The sequence below is a fragment of the Megalops cyprinoides genome, chromosome 16, assembly GCF_013368585.1.
Source record: "Megalops cyprinoides isolate fMegCyp1 chromosome 16, fMegCyp1.pri, whole genome shotgun sequence".
In the NCBI taxonomy this organism is placed as follows: domain Eukaryota; kingdom Metazoa; phylum Chordata; class Actinopteri; order Elopiformes; family Megalopidae; genus Megalops; species Megalops cyprinoides.
In genome coordinates this window covers 2,781,685-2,800,275 of record NC_050598.1, presented here as the reverse complement: position 1 = coordinate 2,800,275, position 18,591 = coordinate 2,781,685, and the positions used below count along the sequence as shown (strand labels likewise).

At 47.2% G+C, this 18,591-nt stretch overlaps 1 protein-coding gene across 1 annotated transcript in view; it reads right to left on the bottom strand.

Moving 5' to 3' along the window:
- Positions 1–303: 303 nt before the first annotated feature.
- Positions 304–18,591, bottom strand: part of ccdc88b (coiled-coil domain containing 88B) — a 35,497-nt gene continuing 17,209 nt past the window's right edge. Inside the window, exons 9-29 of the mRNA XM_036548342.1 lie at positions 18,034–18,115; positions 17,760–17,918; positions 17,332–17,478; positions 16,857–17,001; positions 16,329–16,483; positions 15,579–15,680; positions 14,536–15,303; positions 11,777–11,956; positions 11,357–11,697; positions 10,704–10,851; positions 9,508–9,999; positions 9,191–9,352; positions 8,455–8,732; positions 7,182–7,325; positions 6,084–6,270; positions 5,494–5,639; positions 3,235–3,339; positions 2,318–2,475; positions 1,500–1,784; positions 808–876; positions 304–528 (exon numbers count right to left, since the gene is read on the bottom strand). Coding sequence (XP_036404235.1) covers positions 467–528; positions 808–876; positions 1,500–1,784; positions 2,318–2,475; positions 3,235–3,339; positions 5,494–5,639; positions 6,084–6,270; positions 7,182–7,325; positions 8,455–8,732; positions 9,191–9,352; positions 9,508–9,999; positions 10,704–10,851; positions 11,357–11,697; positions 11,777–11,956; positions 14,536–15,303; positions 15,579–15,680; positions 16,329–16,483; positions 16,857–17,001; positions 17,332–17,478; positions 17,760–17,918; positions 18,034–18,115 — 4,315 coding nt within the window. The 3' untranslated portion in view covers positions 304–466. The remainder of the gene's footprint in view (positions 529–807; positions 877–1,499; positions 1,785–2,317; positions 2,476–3,234; positions 3,340–5,493; positions 5,640–6,083; positions 6,271–7,181; positions 7,326–8,454; positions 8,733–9,190; positions 9,353–9,507; positions 10,000–10,703; positions 10,852–11,356; positions 11,698–11,776; positions 11,957–14,535; positions 15,304–15,578; positions 15,681–16,328; positions 16,484–16,856; positions 17,002–17,331; positions 17,479–17,759; positions 17,919–18,033; positions 18,116–18,591) is intronic.

Genomic DNA, 18,591 nt, shown 5'->3' with positions numbered 1-18,591 from the left:
TTATATATATATATATATATATATGCAAAAAATATATATATACACACATAAAGCACAAAAGAGGAGTGTGTGTGAGATTTAGCAATATAATATATGATATATATATATATATCATGAGAATCCAATGGAACTTTACATGCACACTCTCTCCCTCTTTCTGACACACATACATGTACACAACAAACCAGCACTACACAATTACAAATGAAATTATTTTCTTTTTAATGGTTTTGAAAAGACATCTTATGGACCTGTGTGCATAAAAAAGTATAAAAAAAAGTACATAAAATCTTCCAGCGTCCTTAAAATTGGGAACTCATTGTACTTGTAGGCATGTAGGCATGTAAGAATCACTGTCTTCCTGTAGAATAAGGATGCATGATGTAACAGTCTGTGTGTAAAAAGGCCAGGACTTCATCCATGCAGACTGATGACATTAATGAAATTATTCCAGAGAATTCTTCTGTCATATGGACTGCAGGCTGTCAGTCTTAGTCACCAAGGATTTGTCATTACTCAATAAAGACTCTGAGTGAGAGAGACAGAAATGCACATTGTTACACTCAGTTTACTTTTTAAAACCATGCTTTTCCAGTATTTTCCACAGTTTAGCCAATACTCCCTCCTTTTGGATGGTCCCTCATCATCACTTTCACTCCTGACCCCCCTTCCCATTTATAGAATCCCCCCTCCTTCACAGATCCCTCATACTTCACTGCCTCCTTTCCCTCATTGACTCCTCCCCTTTATTGACCCCTCCCGTTCACAGACTCCTTGCCTTTTCATTAACCCCTCCTCTTCACTAACCTTCAGGTCCAGAGGACAGGCGATGGGGGTCAGACTTTGATTCTGCCATGACGTTGTCTTCACACTCAGCTGAAACCACATACACACAAACATGCACACATATACATCACAACAGAGCATGATGTGCAACACTCTTCCCCTCCCTTCTCTTGCTCTGGGGTGTCCTGGAGTTACCCCGTCTTATGCTTTTCAAGGTTTTCTAGCGTTATCATATCACTGGACCAGACCTCCTGGGTCAAAAAGTAAATGTCACACTTCCTTTAGATTATGTCATTCGACTTTGAGAAGGAGCTCAAAACATTGGACAATTTAACAAGCCTTGGTAATATCCTTCCAACGTAGAATGGAATCATTTCATCATTCTTTATGTTAACCTTCCAAAATGGAACAGAATCATTTAACCATTCTTTATGTGAACATCAGTCATTGACAAGGTGTCTTTATGAAGACTGGCAGACTTTCTCTGTTCTGGCTCGTATCCCCTGAATCACCACATGAATCTTTACCATTCCTCTGAATAACAGTCTGAATCCTCACCATTCCACTGCATCACCACCTGAATTCATTCCTGTCCCCTGAATCATGACCTGAATACATATCTTTCCCCTGAATTACAACCAGAATCCTCACCTTTCCCCCGAATCACCACCAGAATCCACACTGCTCCCCTGAATCACAACCTGATTCCTCACCTTTCTCTTCCTCTACCAGACTTTCATGGCTGGGGGTGGAGCTGCCCTTGCTCTGCCAGATGGCAGTGGCCCCCCCTTGGGAATGGAATCGGTCACGGGGACAGGGGCGCTGGTCCCCAGGGCTGAACGACTGCGAGACGCCCCCTCTCCCGCGGCCCAGCCCCCAGCCGTGCCGCGATCCCAGCTTGCGACGGCCTGAGCGCAGGACGACGCGTGCCTGCTCCTCAGACTCTGTGCTCGATGATTTCCGGAGGGGAGAGGGTGAGACGGGTGCACTGAGCGGGTCTGTGGCAGGGGAAATGACATTCCAATGTGAAGGAGACTGCATGTAGGAGATTGGTGTCGTAGACTGAGTGTATGAGATTGTATAGGAGGGTGTGTGTGGGAGACCAGTGTCGAAGAGTGGATGTAGGATATGGGTGTAGTAGAGTGGGTGTAGGATATTGGTGTAGTGGAGTGAGTGTAGGATATTAGTGTGGTAGAGTGGGTGTAGGATATTAGTGTAGTAGAGTGGGTGTAGGATATTGGTGTAGTGGAGTGAGTGTAGGATATTAGTGTAGTAGAGTGGGTGTAGGATATTGGTGTAGTGGAGTGAGTGTAGGATATTAGTGTAGTAGAGTGGGTGTAGGATATTAGTGTAGTGGAGTGAGTGTAGGATATTGGTGTAGTGGAGTAGGTGTAGGAGATGGGTGTAGTAGAGTTGATGTAAGAGGCAGGTGTTGTAGACTGAGTGAAGTACAGTTGGAGAAGGAGAGTGGGAGTGTGTTGTATCTTGTCATCTGCCTTTTAAGCAGTGTGTGCGTTGTGGAGTCTCTCACCCTGCTGTGCAGCTGGTGCATACTGTGTGTAATCACTAGCCTCTGTGAGGTTCTCCACACTCCCAGCTGCTATGAACTGAGCTCTTCCCTCTCTGACTTCTCTCCCACCTCGTGGCTTAATCAACTTCTTCATCCGATCGGCTATCCAGTTGCTTTTCCTGTAGGGGGCAACAGAGAGGTTGAGAGGGTGATGTGATGTAGTGATTCACTGAGATGTAAATGATCATGATCATTTTGGACATAGACAAACTTTACATTGGCATTTACATGCCATATTACATTGAATGACAACAATGTAATATGGCAGCAATTTGCTCAATTTTCTGGTGTGCCGCGGGTTCTGGTCTCAGTGCTGGAGATGTGTAATCCTGTTCTTTTCAGGGTTTTTATTTCTCAGAACTGAGCCCTCTCACTGGGATGTGGTAATGCATCTGTTTCTTGGGGGGCCATCACAGTTCTCTGACCTTTGATGCTTTATTGCTTTATTAACAGAATGGTCATGCGTTTAGGCTGGGGGTTACACTTGGTTTTCTGCAATGGCTAGCCCAGGGATGGGTTTGTGATTGGATCAGCTCTAAATTAGCTTTTGGATTGGGCAACTTCTGAACTAGGTTTATGGTGAGTTCTGAAATGGCTTTGTGGTTGCACAAATTCTGAATTAGCTGAGTCTGAACAGAATTTCTGATAGAGTAAGATCTGGATTGGGTTTACAGTTGGACAAGTTCTGGATTGGGCTTGGGTTTGTAGGTTTTGTTTGAGTGAGTTCTGGATTGGATTTCTTGACTGGGTGAGTTATGGACTGTATTTCTGATTGGGTGAGTTCTGGATTGGATTTTTGATTGGGTGAGTTCTGGGCTAGATTTCTGATTTTGGTTTCTTTGATTTCTGGTTAATTCTGCTTGTGACTTTGGACTGACTTGGTTTTATTTGGCAGTGGCACACTGGGCTCCAGGACCCGGTACTGATCCATTATCTTTTCCACCAGCTTCTGCTTCTCTCTGCGCAGCTCATTCAACTTATCCCTAAAAAGAAGGAGAGAGAGCAAACACCAGTAATTATTATTCAATTTATTACAAAAGTATTTAACCATTACACTGTATATGTTCATCGGTTTACATGTAGTTGGTATTTGGTATATGTATGGTATTTGCTCCTGTTTGTCTTCTCGTTTTTGTTTCATGTATTATATAACAACTTTTGGAAATAACTGCACAACGTATTTCTTTCATGCCAATGAAATACATTTGAATTGAACTGAGAGAGGAGGGAGAGAAACAGAGAGAGGCAGATATATAGAGAGGGAGAGGCACAGACTGACAAAGAAAGAATGGGAGGGAGGGAAGAGAGAGAGAAAGAGTTGGAGAGTTGTGTGATATAGGGAGCAGAGAAACAGGAGAAAAACAGAACAGAGAGGGAGAGAACAGAGGAGATGAGCAAGTGTGTCTGGCTGCAGTGTCCTCTACCCTGCAGCAAACAGGGAGGCACATCCGCTTGCCTCTAAACTCATCACATAAACACTCATCACAGGGAAAACCAGCAACTAATCACAACCGACAATTAAATGGAAATGTACTTAGCTGTGCAAAAGCTTGGGACATGGCATACACACGTTTAACTGTGACTGAAACAGCACACTTCAGGGCAGAAGCCCAAGTCTCTTTCCTCTTGCCAGACTCTGCATGAACATTGCGTTCAGTCAGCCTGTACTGAATTTTAAAACTGGATTTTGCTCCAGCACGACACATTGCGTTCACAGCTAAGTTCTGGGTGCCAGCAACACCTATATTATCCATTGTGTGCAGTTGTCCTGTTCATACATTCCAGTAGTAAAAAACATCATATTGTGTTTACGTGAAAAGAAATGTGTCCTGCTAAATGGTGTTTTATTGGTGATAAATGATATCACTAAATGTGTAGATTATTCTTTTTATGTATTTGCTCAGTGCATGCATTTATGTATCAGAAGCTGTCTTTCTGCTCCCAAGTGTATTTTGATGAGATCATTGACACCCCTGAACACAGCTGCTTTTAAGAGCACCTTCTAGTAACCCTGATGCAGTTTGTAGGTAGTGTGCTTCAGTCCTGTGCCCAGTAGTGGGAATAGACTGAGTGGTAGCCCCTCGCTAACCACAGAGTGCTAAAGTACTGTGGTTAAACACATGCTGCCATCATGACTGACAGCACAGACAGTGCAGCTCACCCTACTCCTCAATCTTATGTGGATTCTTTGCCTTGAGTTTTACACAAAATCACATGTAATTTTCAGCTGAACAGCAGTTCTCATCTTGCTGGCTGGGTCCGCTGCCAAGACAGTCAATCAACTCTTTTTTTTCCTCAGACTTCACCTTGCTCGCATCGGATCCAGAGACTCAGATTCAGTTCTGATATCCTCAGCTGATATGCTCTCGGCTGCTTGCTCTCGGCTGCATGCTCTCGGATGCCTGCTCTGGGCTGCCTGCTCTGGGCTGCCTGCTCTGGGCTGCATGCTATCGGATGCATGGTCTTGGCTGCATGCTCTGGGCTGCCTGCTCTCAGATGCATGCTCTGCAGTGATTCACAGTGGCGGTGTGCTGCGAATAAATCACAGCTGCTGGCATGAGGCGATGGAGGCCCCCCGCATGCTCAGGGTGCTTCTGCACACTCAGAGAACCAGACTGATTTACGAGTGTCCCTGAGCCACATACATTCTCTATGAGTCACACATTTTATGCTTGCACATGCACGTTTGAAACCTTTGCTTTCACATGAATTTAGCATCATTTCTATAGTCACTTGATAAATGAGGCCCCTGATGATTCAGTTTAAGAAGGCCAGTGTTCCCTGCTCACTGTCTCACTTACCTTATAAATGCAGCAGGAAAACGGGTCACACACTATGATTGCATTTTATATGCATTACAACTTGGGGAATCAGGGAAATAATGCGTGTATATACCGTATGTATGTTGTATATGTGTGTACAATGGCATTTGGATATGGATTGTCTGATGGAAACTCACAGGGACCGTGCTTCAGAAAGTGGTAAAGTATCACTATTCAGTACTGTCTATGTCATTGACTGTTCAGTAATGGCAGCATCACTATGAGTGTTCAGTAATGCCAGTGTCAGTGAGTGTTCAGCAATGTCAGTATCAGTAAGTGTGTAGTAATATCAGGATTAGTGTTCAGAATGCTCACAGGTACTCTCTCTGCTGCAGGTGGTGTTGGTCACGGCTCTCCAAGCTGCGCTCCAGAAGGGCTCGGTTCTCCCGGGCCAGGTTCTGGTTCTGCTCCATCAGGTGCCGGGTCTCCTCCTCCATGTTCCCTTTTAGTTGGGTCAGCAGCTACCAGCACAAAGGACAGATGAACAGGCAGGCAGTCAGACAGACAGATAGGGAGGCAGACAGTCAGGCAGTCAGACAGGCAATCAGACAGACAAGCAGGCAGTGAGATAGACAGGCAGGCAGTCAGACAGAGAGACAGGCATGCACACAGGTAGACAGATGGATTAGGCACACATGTGTACATTTAAATGTACACAAAAGTAGGCAGACAGAACCCAGACACAAAAAAACAGATCTCAGAAAACAGACACACTCAACAATGACAAATGTTTCATACATCTTAGTGTTTAGTCTCAACAAAAACTGTAACATGAGTCATTCTTTCTATCTCTTAGTATGTTTACACAAATATCCTATGTGTCGTATAAAACTGTTTTTTCATGTGTGTCTGGAGGACTGTAAAAAGGGCCTCTACGGGTCTTGCTTTCCCCCTGCTGGACGGACCTGGTACTGGCTGGCCAGGCGGGCATTGTTGAGGTCCAGGTGCTGGTTCTGTTCCCTCAGTGTGCTCAGTTCCCCCTCCAGTCGTGTTCGCTCCAGCTGGGCTGCACTCAGCTCGCCCCGCAGAACCGAGCCTTGGGCCAGGAGCTCCGCTTGGACCTGCACTGACTCTTTCTGCAGGGCATGGAGTCTGTGGAGGATACATCAATAGGATAACCATCAAGACCCTGGACTAGTGATGGTGCACAATACCCATGGTTCAGCTACACAAGCCCTGGACTTAATCAACACGTGTCCTTCACACTAACTCATAACTGAGTGCAGATGTAGCATTTCTTTTGAAGTAAAGTTAAGGAGTTGTTTGAATCCAGGGTTGAGTGTTCTTCTGTATGTGAAAAGCACTGCTCATTCAGATTTGGGTTAAATATTTCCCAGGTCAAAATCCAGCTTACAGCACAGGGCCAGAGAAAGCAACTCTCTATCACAACTATTTGAAAACTAATCTCTTTTTGCCTTGATTCTTGGGTTATACACAGCTGATTCCTCCAAAGAAGCCCACGTCCTGCCCCCTCATTCTGCTAACATAGGCAGGATGGAGGTAATCGTTACAGCTCTGGTTTTCAACCAGGTGTTCTTTAATGACAGGAAATGGGTGCTCCAGTAATCAAGCAAAACTAAGTCAAATACAATTAATATGACCCAAAACACACACTCTATTCTATAAATAATTGATCTATGAATTTACAGAACATTATAGAAACAACAGTAACATTTTGAGCAAAGACAGCATGTTTGTATGTCTGGAGAAGATGCAGGCTCTGTATCAGCGTTGCTGATCTATGTATGAATTTGGGGATAACTGTATTCTTAATTCAATTAAAAGTGTACAGAGGTGGAGCAGAGGATCACAGTAAAAGCCACATCGTGGAGAGAAGAGTGACTATGAGCAGAGTGGCTGAGCACCAGAATGACCACGATCAGAGTGACCGTGAGCAGGAGGTGGGTCTGAAAAACAGAAGGGGCTCACACAATGCTGGTGCATAGTTAAAGCAGACAGGGGCCACTGAAGGAGGGAGAAAAGTTATTAAAGTGGTCACTTGCCCGTCATTCTCCTCTCTCAGCCTCTCCAGCTCCCTCTCTCTCTGTTCCTGCGTCTGTGCATCTCTCTCCATCCTCGCCCGCTCTGCCTGCACGGCTGCCTCCCCCTCCTCCAGCTGGGCCCTACGGTCTGACAGCTCCCGGTACCTGAGGGAGAGAAACTCTGCCTAGTTCGGTTGACAATGTGCTGTGTCACCCAGACCACTGAACATCCTGAACACTGAACATATGCAGGAATGCGCAATGGAATATGCATGACATATCAGTATTACTATCAAAGTGACAAGCAACTGTTTTCCTCCTGGCCAGTAGCCCTGCGCTGGTCTTCCAGTGAATGCATGAACAATGGACTTACTGAATGAATGAATGAGCGAATGAATGAGTTTTCTCAGGTCTGGGAGCTTCATCTGCTCTCATCAATAATATATTCACTTACAATAAGCATCAGGTCCTCAGACAAATGGCCCAGTGCCAATCCAGCTTAGAGTTCTGTACTACTCATGCGACAAAAATAAATAGAGAGGTTTGGCTTCAATATGGTGCAGGCCATAGGAAAACTGGTACAGCTGCTGTGGTCCCTGATATTTTCTTTGTCTTGTCTGTATGTTGCAGACATTGTAGTCTTTTACTGCCATTTTTGGCTGCTCGTACACAGAGCTCTTACAAGGTGCTGAAAACCTACCTCTTCAGGATACACCTAAATCCCCTAATGCAAGAATAACCTTTTCTCTCTTATGTGCAATTATATATGTGGAAGCACATTTCAGAGTTGTATGTAATTGGGCATGTGGAAGTTCACTTGCAGGTGTGTAGTATGTGTTATATTTTGAATGAGTCGTTAAGTTGTACATATTGCTTTGCACTTACATGTCAATCTAGGCACACATTTCAGATCTCAGCACTATATTTGGCACTGATGATCGTTTGTTTGTGGTTGGTGGTGTCCTGTTTGTGCAACTTTTCATGCCACTTAGATGCACTGTGTGAAAGACTCTGGATAAAAGCATCTACCAAATGACAATAATGTAATATAATACACCATTCTGGAATCTGAAATAACTGTAGGCTTCCAGTACGCATGGTTTTACAATCACCTGTTTCCACCTATCTGCTGCACTACTCACTACTGCACTACTACAGTATTCTGTGTATGGAAGCATGTTATGACCTTATGTATGAGTTATCCTGACTCATGAGTATACACAACCCTCTGCATACACCGCCTGGAGGAGACACTGGCTCCCTGGGGTGTGGTTGTGTATGTCACAGTAATTACCTTCCCTCCAGCTCGCGGTGCTGCATCTCCAGATTGCGGAAGTTGGCTTTGAGCTGGCTGTGTTTGGAGAGCAGGGCCTCCAGCTCCGCCTCCTGCCTCTGCTGCAGAGCCGTCAGCCGCTCATGATCTCGCCGAAGCCCCTCCCCTCGTAATAGCACCTCCTCCCGGTCCCTTCCCCACACCTTAGACTCCGCCTCCAGGGCTGCCACCCGGGCCTCGCTCTCACTGCAACGGGCCCACACCAATGCATGCTGGGAGCTCAGTGTTGCCTGTTCTGTCTGGAGGAGACAGGAGGAAAGGAGTGGGGGTAGAGAGTCCCTGTCAGGTGGAGTGGGTGGTATGGCTAGAGCAAAGATTGACAGGAAGCATCCACCAGGGGTCCATGGTCATGAGAGAGGAATCTTGCAGGATTCAATCCTAAAGATTCCAGTCCAATAGAAACGTCAGGGCTGGCCAGAATGTGTGAATGGGGATGATAGGGATGCCTGAAGACGAGGCATAAACACCTACACTGCTACATACAGATGGAATATGAGAGGAAGACATTGAGGTGTGCCCATAGACACATGTGAATATGCACACATGTATGTGCACACATACACACAATCACACAGACACACATGCCTGTGTACACATGCACACAAAAACACACCCACAAATGTGTGTACACCCACACTCACATACACACACACACATGCATGTGTATACACACATGTGCATACACACGCACTCTGACCTGCAGCTTGCCGTTGAGTGCCTGCAAGTTGGCACAGTTCTCCTGAAGGGCGATGGAGTGCCTGTGCAGGCTGTCCAGCTGCTCCTGCAGATGTGCGCAGGTGGACTGCACCTGCTGCAGCTGCAAGCGCAGCACATCGCGCTCTGTCTGCAGGACCGTGTTCTGGGGGGACGAGGCATGGCGGGAGAAATTAAGGGAGGGAACGTGCTACAGAGAGGGCAGAGGGCCCCAGCCGGACACTGTCAATAATGAAACACACTGCATGTTTCAATCAGCAGTGGCAGTGGCTTCAGAAATTAAATGTAAACATGACATACCTGCCTCTCCACCTCAACCAGTCTCTCGCTCAGAAACTCCTTCCTGTCTGTTCCAAGCGCAGAGGCTCCTGGGAGGGTCTCATTTTTCATTTGGTGGGTGGGAGTTTTTCCTGCAGGGTCAGTATTTTGAGGCAGCTTGCTCTGTACCCCACTCTCTCCCTGGCTGAGTGGGGTGCTCTCAGAACCGAGTCTTGGGTCCCCTCGTGGGAGGGGTGGGCTGTCAGAGATCTGAGCCCCTGGGAGCTGTGAAGGTTCCTGGGTCTGAGGTTCTGTCTCATTCACAATCACTGTGTGTGGGAGCTTGGACTGTCTGGCGCCCCCTGGTGGGATCAGAGATGCAGTGTCTGTTTCAGTCTCTCCTCCCTTGAGCATTGGAGAGAGAGATGAGGAGAGGGCGGTGCTCTGTTCAGCCTGCAGTCTCTCGAGCCTCTGGCTCAGCTTTGCCACCTGCTCCGCCCACTCCTGGGATTGTGTCTTCTCATTGACCAATTCCTATTGGAAGGGAGCAAGAAAGGGACTTCGAACATCCACACAGAAATAAAGCCCAACCCCTCGCCCAGATACTGCTCTGACACCCTCATACCTATCACCCTCATATCTTTCAGAAACTTGCATTGCATTCCCACACCACTACTTCTCCTCAGCAGGTAATCCTTTTACATGATGACAATTTGTGCCACTGGGGGGTGATGGCGAGCAAAGCAGAGACATCCTGAATGGCTCTGAGGGCGCTTGTCCCTTGGAGGGTCTGACCTCAATGCCCAAACGTTAATGCCATATATAACCATGGTTTAACAATGTAACCATTCAAAACTGACTCATTTATATGCATGGCATATTTTACATTTCACTACATTTTAAGTAGCCTAAATATACAATACAGGAAACAGTAGTAAATGCGTAAAGTTTAAAAGACATGTGTTGCCAATTTATTGTCTGCATCAAAGTGACATGGAGTTATTAAATGTTGAGCACTGCTCACAAATCAGTGTTTCTGAGGGGGGTTGAGGTAGAGAGAGCAGCCGGTCCATCAGTGTTACTGTAAATGGCTCCCAGTCCCCTTCCCCACCAACCCTAACATACACATACCCTCTCCCTGTTCATCCATGCCCCACTCCCAAACCCCCATTGCCCCACCCTCCTCTCTCTCCTACCACCTGCCCTCCAGGCCCCTCCTCCCCACCAGGCACACACACCTGGGCAGTAGTGCTGAGCTGGGATTGGGCCTCGCTGTTGAGCGAGCTTAGATGGCTGTTCTCCCTCTCAAGCTCGTGCAGTTTTGCACAGTTCTCACGCAGTTTCGTGCAGTCCTCCTGCAGCTGTGATAGCTCCTGGCACACCTGCCTGCATCAACACACACACACAAACAGCAGGAAGGTGCTCACTCATGTGGTTAACATTAATGCTGAACCACTTGCTGCTCAGTGACACCATTACCACACCCATCTCAAGCACTCTCAAATGCAAGCACTTAATCACTGTTTTTAATAGTTGTATAAGCAGCCGCATCTTCTGTACTGGCATTCAGAATTGCACCCAGCCTTTAAATCTCTATTATTCTGAAGCGCAGGTAAAGCAGTGTGGCATACTGGTAAGGCTCACAACCAAAAGGACACTGTTGTTGTGCTCTTGGGGAAGGTACTTAACCCACAATTGCCTCGGTCCAGCTGTATAAATGGGTAAAATTGTGACCAATATAAGTCACCCTGGATAAGAGCATCTGCTAAATGATTGTAATGCAATGAGTTGAGAATGGGTCCAGTATGGATTATGACTGGCTAAAGCTGGTAAAGTCGCTGTCTGTAACTGAGGTCCGAGACCGCAATGCGTTCAGACAGGTGGGCCCCACCTGTGCTCGGCCTCCAGGGAGCAGGCCCTCTGGTTACTGCACTCCAGGGCTGATGCTGTGCTCTCCAGCTGCTGCCTCAGCCGGGCTGCCTCCCTCTCCCTCTGCCTGCCCTCCCGCCGATAGGCATCCAGCTGGCTCTGAAACACCTCCTTCTCCTGCTCCAGCCGTGCGGCCTCCAGCACCGCCTGGTCCCTCCCCCGCCCCAGGGACTCTGCCTCCAGCCCTGCCTCCCGCAGCTCTGCCTCCAAGTCCGCCTCCCGTCGGCGGGACGATTCCAGGCTCCGCTCCAGGCGTTCCACCTCCACCTTCAGAGACTGGTTGGTCAGCTCCAGCTGGTCAACCTGTGAAGGGTTTGGGGGTTGGTGCTGAATAAACATGGGAGAGGGGAGGGGACATGCCATCTCAGGCAAGCAAACTCACCTTGCGTGCTGCGGCCCGGAGAGTGTCAGTGGAGCTGCGTAGTGCGTCCCTCTCCTGCTCCAGCTGGGCCCTCTCCCCCTGCAGCTGCGTGATCATGGCTGCCTCCAGCCGGTGCAGCTCTGCCTGACTGCGCAAACGAGCCAGCTCCTCCTCCATCTGCACAGACTCTGCCTGTAATGTCTGCATGGGCGGGCAGGACAACGAGTAGAGGCGAGAAGGTGCGGTTAACATTCAGACATCTCTCACCCAAATGCATCCCACAATTGAATCCAGACACAAAGAAACCAAACACAAAAACAGAAATGACAAACTTCATTTGCGCAGTGTGGATGAGGCAAAGAATGCCTTTGTGAACATCTTTTTGTTCAGGCAGCCTAACAGACAGCCATGGTGTTGACTTGAGATGACAAGATTTTTGTTTTGACTAGTGACAACGCAGTTTATACATGTTTTTTTTAGCTTTCTGTCCTCTATAAAAAGGCTGAATTTCAAGGAACTCATGAATTACTTGGGCCTAAAAGTCTTGCAGGCATAAAGATGTGGAAACTAGACTATGATTGCCATGGACTGCTGCCTTCATTGAAGGCCGCCTGTCTGTCACCTGGAACAATTTACTCAGAAATAATGAGGATGGAATTCATTCCTTTGCTTTGCCATCAAGCTGTGCCTTTACATCATATATTTAATGACATGTCACTTCTGTCATTACTTACATAAAAACTCCACTCATTTCACACTGAAATGAAACAAAAATGTTTTCATGACCAGACCATTGTGTGGAGGGTTGGATATTTATTTCAGGTTGAGGTTGCTACTGCTCATATACACCAATGAGCAAAACATTTATGACCACCTGCCTAATATGCTGTTGGTCCTTCGTGTGCCGCCAAAACAGTGCCGACCCGCTGAGGCATGGACTCTACAAACCCCCTGAAGGTGTCCTGTGGTACATTAGCAGCAGATCCTTCAAGTCCTGTAAGTTGCGAGGTGGGAGCCACCATGGATCGGACTTGTCGGTCCAGCACATCCCACAGATGCTCAATCAGATTGAGATTTGGAGAATTTGGAGGCCAGGGCAACACCGTGAACACTTCATCATGTTCCTCAAACCATTCCCGAACAATGTGTGCAGTGTTGCAGGGCACATTATCCTGCTGAAAGAGGCCACTGCCATCAGGGAATACCATTGCCGTGAAGGGGTGTACCTGGTCTGAAACAATGTTTAGGTAGGTCGCACGTGTCAAATTGACATCCACATGAATGGCCGGACCCAGGGTTTCCCAGCAGAACATTGCCCAGAGCATCACACTCCCTCCACCAGCTTGTCGTCTTCCCACAGTGCATCCTGGTGCCGTCAGTTCCCCAGGTAAACAGCACACACGTACACGGCCATCCATGTGATCTAAAAGAAAACGGGACTCATCGGACCAGACAACCTTCTTCCATTGCTTCAAGGTCCAGTTCCGACGCTCGCGTGCCCATTGTAGGTGCTTTTGGCGGTGGACAGGGGTCATCATGAGCACTCTGACCGGTCTGCCGCTACACAGTCCCATATGCAGCAGGGTGCGATGCACTGTGTGATGTGACACATTCCTCCATCATTACACATTTTAACGATGTAACCATCATTAAAATTTTCTGTGACTTGTGCCACAGTAGATCTTCTGTCGGTTCAGACTAGACGGGATAGCCTTCATTGCCCGCGCGCATCGACGAGCCTTGGCCGCCCAACACCCTGTCGCTGGTTTGTGGTCCCTCCTCTGACCACTGTCAGTAGGTAGCCTACTCACCACTGCTGACTGGGAGCACCCCACAAGCCTTGCCGCTTCAGTCGCTCAGGTCTTTACTCCTGTCCATTTCTCCTGCATCCAACACGTTAACTTCGAGAACTGATGGTTCGCTTACCATCTAATCTACTCAGACTTATGCTCAGTTCACCTGTGAGTGGTCATAATGTTTTGGCTCATCGGTGTAAAGCAGAGGTCTCTCACCGCATGAGTGTGTCTACATTAAACATGTGGCTCATATGAATGAAGCCATGGGTTTTCTCTGAAAGAGTCCATCACAGAGATCATCACTGTTGTGGAAAGAGAAATCGACTGCAATTTCTGTGCCACATGTGATTTTGGAGCAATGGGACAATTGGATCCGAGCTATAAATGCACTTTGCGCTAGATAAAACATAATTCACTCCAGAGAAGAAATCAGGCAAAATAACTTCTTCCCCTTTAAAAATGCATTTTCTGTGATAGCTAAGATGGTAGATACTAGGAGTAGTCTAGAAGTAATATTGCCTGCTGTAACAAAATGCCAGCAATATTCTCAATATTTTAGGTTGTGAATGTTTGACCCATTGGGTCACTGACCTGCTAATTGAAATGAGGCTCCATACACATTTCAAAAACTGCACTGTAAGTTTTTTGGACAGAATTGGTCAAGTAAGAGTCCTGTAGCTGAAATTCAAATGCATTTCTTTTTGTACAATAGCAGTTAATTTGATTCTCCACTGTTTACAAACTAGGCAATGCTTCTACAGCCACCCAGGATAAAATATTGGAGACAACAGTTTTTTGAAAATGAAAACACAGGTCTGTATCAGTTTACAAATGATAAAGCTGTATATACATATATACAGTTCTTGTATATTTTTTTGATGTAGTGCAAATATATTAATTCTATATCTATACAGAGTGCATAGCTGCACTCAGGCTGCTGCACTCAGAGTAAAGGCTGAAGATCCCCCTGCATCTTCTCTGTACCTCGATCTGCTTCCTGGCATCTCCCATGTTCTCGATGGTCTTTTTCAAGTGCAGGTTCTCGGCTTCCAGAACAGACAGCCGCTGCTCTGTGCTCAGGGCCCTCTGGTTCTGCTCCGCCAGCCTGGACTGCAGCTCTTGGGCTAGGCCAGCCTGCCGGTTGCACTCCTGGCTCTGCTGCTCCACCTCCAGCAGGGCCCGCTGCAGCTGGGAGGCCAGGGCAGAGCCATCCCCCTCCAGGTCCTCCGTGAGGCCCCTTGGCGCCTTCATCTCCCTCTCCTCCTCTCCCTCTGTGGCCTCCCTCTCTTTCAGGCTCTCTCCTCTCTTTTTTGTCTTCAGCATGCTTCCCGTTTCACCCTTCCTGCAACTCAGTTCTTTTGCTGTTGCGACTCCCCCTGACTCTTTCTCTCTCTCTCCTTCATCTCTCTCTTTGGGCTCTGTCTCCTGATCGCCCTGCACCTGTTTGAACCGTTCCACTCTCTCCCTCAGACTGAGTACCTCCTCCCCCTCACCATCCTCTCTCTTGGTTCTGATCCCCTCCATTCCACTCTCTCGCTCTTGTTCCTTTCCCTGTCTCTCTCCTCCGGTCACCTTTCCCTCTCCCTCCCTCCCACCCTCCCCCTCCTCCCTCTGGGTCTCCTTTTCTTCGGCTTCTCTGTTACTTCTCTCCTCTTCAGCTGTTTTCTCTCCTTTCTCTTCCCACTGCTGTTTCATCCTCAGGGACTCCAAGCAGCTTCTCAGCCTGGAGTTTTCATCCTTCAAGTTCTGGAGCTGACCGAGAAAGGGGGAGGAGAGACATCAGCATAAAAACCTTTTAAGTGTGTAACTTTAATGAACACTTTATGCTGCTCAGTCAAATCACCGTAAGAGATTAATTTGTAAGGGTGAGGAAGTTCTAAAGTTTCCAGTGTCTTCAGTGCCAGGTGTTTAGTCATTACTTGCTTACAGAACTCTTACTAGATGTGCTCCCCATCTGCACTCCTCATCCCCTATAATTTTGTGTGAATGGCCCCCTCATGTCTTTTCCCCCCTCCTCCCCGTTTCACCTCCTTTAGGGTGTTCTGATACTCTGCTTCAAGACTCGTCTGTGTGACTGTCTGTTTCTGCAGCTCCTCTTTCAGCTTCAAACTCTCTTCCAGTAATTCGGTCTGGAAGATAAACACACACACATAAACATACACACAACATACACACACACACACAAATACATACACACATACAGAAACACTGAAGACACACACAAACCTACAAGTGAAATATACAAATAGAAACAAACACACACACGTAACATGCTGTAGGTCAAAAACAATGCTCATTATGGCCACAAAACACATTGATTTTAACAGCATTCACTGATTCACTGTTTCTAAACACTAGCCTTGCATAAATATTTCTCAAAAATCACTCTTTCAAATAATATGTGTTGAATTTTGCAAATAGTCTTTCTGTAGCTCAAGCTCCATGCCTTGTGGTTACCTGCGACCTTGATTTACTGTTGCTGTTACAAAAGGAAACTGTAAGGCAAAATCCCAGCTGTGTTCCACGTCATAAAACAGTACTATAAAAGTGGTATAAAAGAGTGGGCTGATTAGGTGCGTTTTGGTAAAAGAGGGAGAACTGATTAGGTGCGTTTTGGTAAAAGAAGAAGGACTGATTAGGTGCGTTTCAATAAAGAAGAGATGACTGACTAGGTGTGTTTCAGTAAGGGAGTAAGGACTGATTAGGTGCATTTCAGGTTGGGAGAGAGGACTGACTAAGTGCATTTTGGTAAAGAAGAAAGCACTGTTTCGGTGTACCATGTCCAGCTGTGTGGGGCCTACCCCCTCTGTGCAGAGCTCCCGCTCAGCTTGCAGCTGCTCCAGACGTCTGCGCAGCTCTGCATTCTCAGTCTCAGCACCCAGCAGTTTCCATGACGACGCCTCACTGACCTCCACACTCAGGGGCTTCAGGTCTGGGACAGAGAGATCGCTTTATCATTAGGACTTTCTGAAACTGATACATTTTAGCAACAACAACATACAAGTTGGTATGCAGAGTGGCAATAATAAGCAGTAGATTGACACTCTGACCACTCAAGTGTACAACCCAATTGCAGAGACACAAACAGATACACACGTACAGAGAAACAGAACTAATCTGTGTCATCATGCCTGATCTCACACAGGCTAGACAGAGACAGAACTAACCTGTGTCGAAGCTGAGCACACACAGGTGGACAGAAACAGAACTAACCTGTGTCAAAGCTGAGCACACACAGGTGGACAGAAACAGAACTACCCTGTGTCATAGCAGATCTCACATAAGCAGACAGAAACAAAATTGACCTGTGTCATGGATGAATTCGTCTCCAGAGTCCATGCCAGAGAGCTGGATGTTCCGAGCCCCACCCAGGCTGTGCTTTAGCTCCGCCTCCAGACTCATGTTCTCCTCCAGGAGCTCGTCAACCCTTTGCCTCTCTGCATCTCGCTCCTATGGTAACAGTCACACATAAGACCTCCACTCTGGTCAGTGTTTTCCCACTTCCTCCATTTTGAAAATCAGTTCATGTCCAGTGCTTGAGCACAGTTTAAATTCATTTATGTCCACTAATTTCTCTGACTTGTTTTACATTGGATCAGCTTCCATCAAAATGGTGGCACTTTACCACAAATTGGTTGGCATTACTTTAATGTGAATGGTAGCATATGGAAGTATTCTTAAGTTTTGAGGATGGGAAAATGCCGGCATTAGCAGTGAAAGGCACCGGGAAAAACGTGACCCCTTTCTGGGTCTTGTGTGATAGCTGTTCTGGGCACATACCCCCTCTAGGTCGATGAGTCTCTGTCGTAGCAGCAGGTTGTCCCTCTCTAACTCCCTCAGGCTGGAACACCGCGCCCGAACCTCACCCAGCTGCTCCTCTAGTAGGGCCCGTGTCTCCTGCAGCGTGGCACAGTACTGCTGCTGCTCCTGTAGGAGGTGCCAGATGACGAGAGGATTTAGAGCAAAGCCTGTTCTTAGTCTTAAGGAAGCTAAAGATGATGTACATAAAGCTTGTTGATTCATGTTATGAATAGAAAAATAAATGTTTTAGACGTCCAAACAACTTGAGGAAGGATATGCAATACTATAGTCAAGAAGACTACAGTTCATGGACCTAACACCTACACTGTCCAGCCAATGCCCTTTCAAAAGGTAGACATTGTTGTCTTCATGCTGCATTACATTCTGAAGGCCTCCATCCCCGTTACCTGCAGTTGTGTGCGGTAGAGATCTAAACTGCGCAGACGGTGGGCGCAGCTCTGCAGCTCAGCCTGTAGCCGGTCAGCCTTGGCTGCGCGCTCGCGCAGACAGTCCAGCTCGTCACGTAGTCCCCGTGCTGCACGTGCCTCGCCCTGCAGGGCGCGGTTCTGCCCACAAGACAATAAGCCAATCAGGACATCTGATCAAATGATGTCGCCCCGCTACTCCACCATTCACTATGATGACAATGTAACCAGTTAAATCTGTGGGGTAGACCCTCACCTCCTGACGCAGTTTTTTAAGCTCCACCTCCATGGCATGCACTTCCTGCTTATAATCCAGCAGCTGGTCACCTTTGTCTTCCCTGTAACAGTACACAAACAAGACTAGTTACTTAACACATACACAGTAGAACAGGAGTCTAGCAAACTGCCAGTGATGGGCAGTCTTGAGTTTTTTCTTTCCCCCTCTTTATGGGCCCCTGCTTCAGAATTGCCAATTGGGCATTGACTCTCACCCCGAAATCCAAAGGACTCATGCAGGAGTGAGGGCAGTGATGAATGCAAACCCCCAAAATGCTCACACCAACCACACCCATATTTCACACTGCAAGTCCTCCAGTGCCATACAGTGAGCTAAGCACCTATAGAGCAATGGGCGCTACTTCACAGACATCATCCAAGCAGCCACCTGACAGGTCACAAGGTGCCTGGGACTAGCAAGATGGGCAACCCCTGCTGACATATCTGCCCCTATCCCTGGCAGAATAAAGCCAATTTGTTCCCCTGCTGTGGGCTCCTAGACATGGTCAACTGATGATGCTGCTGTAATCAAACCCAG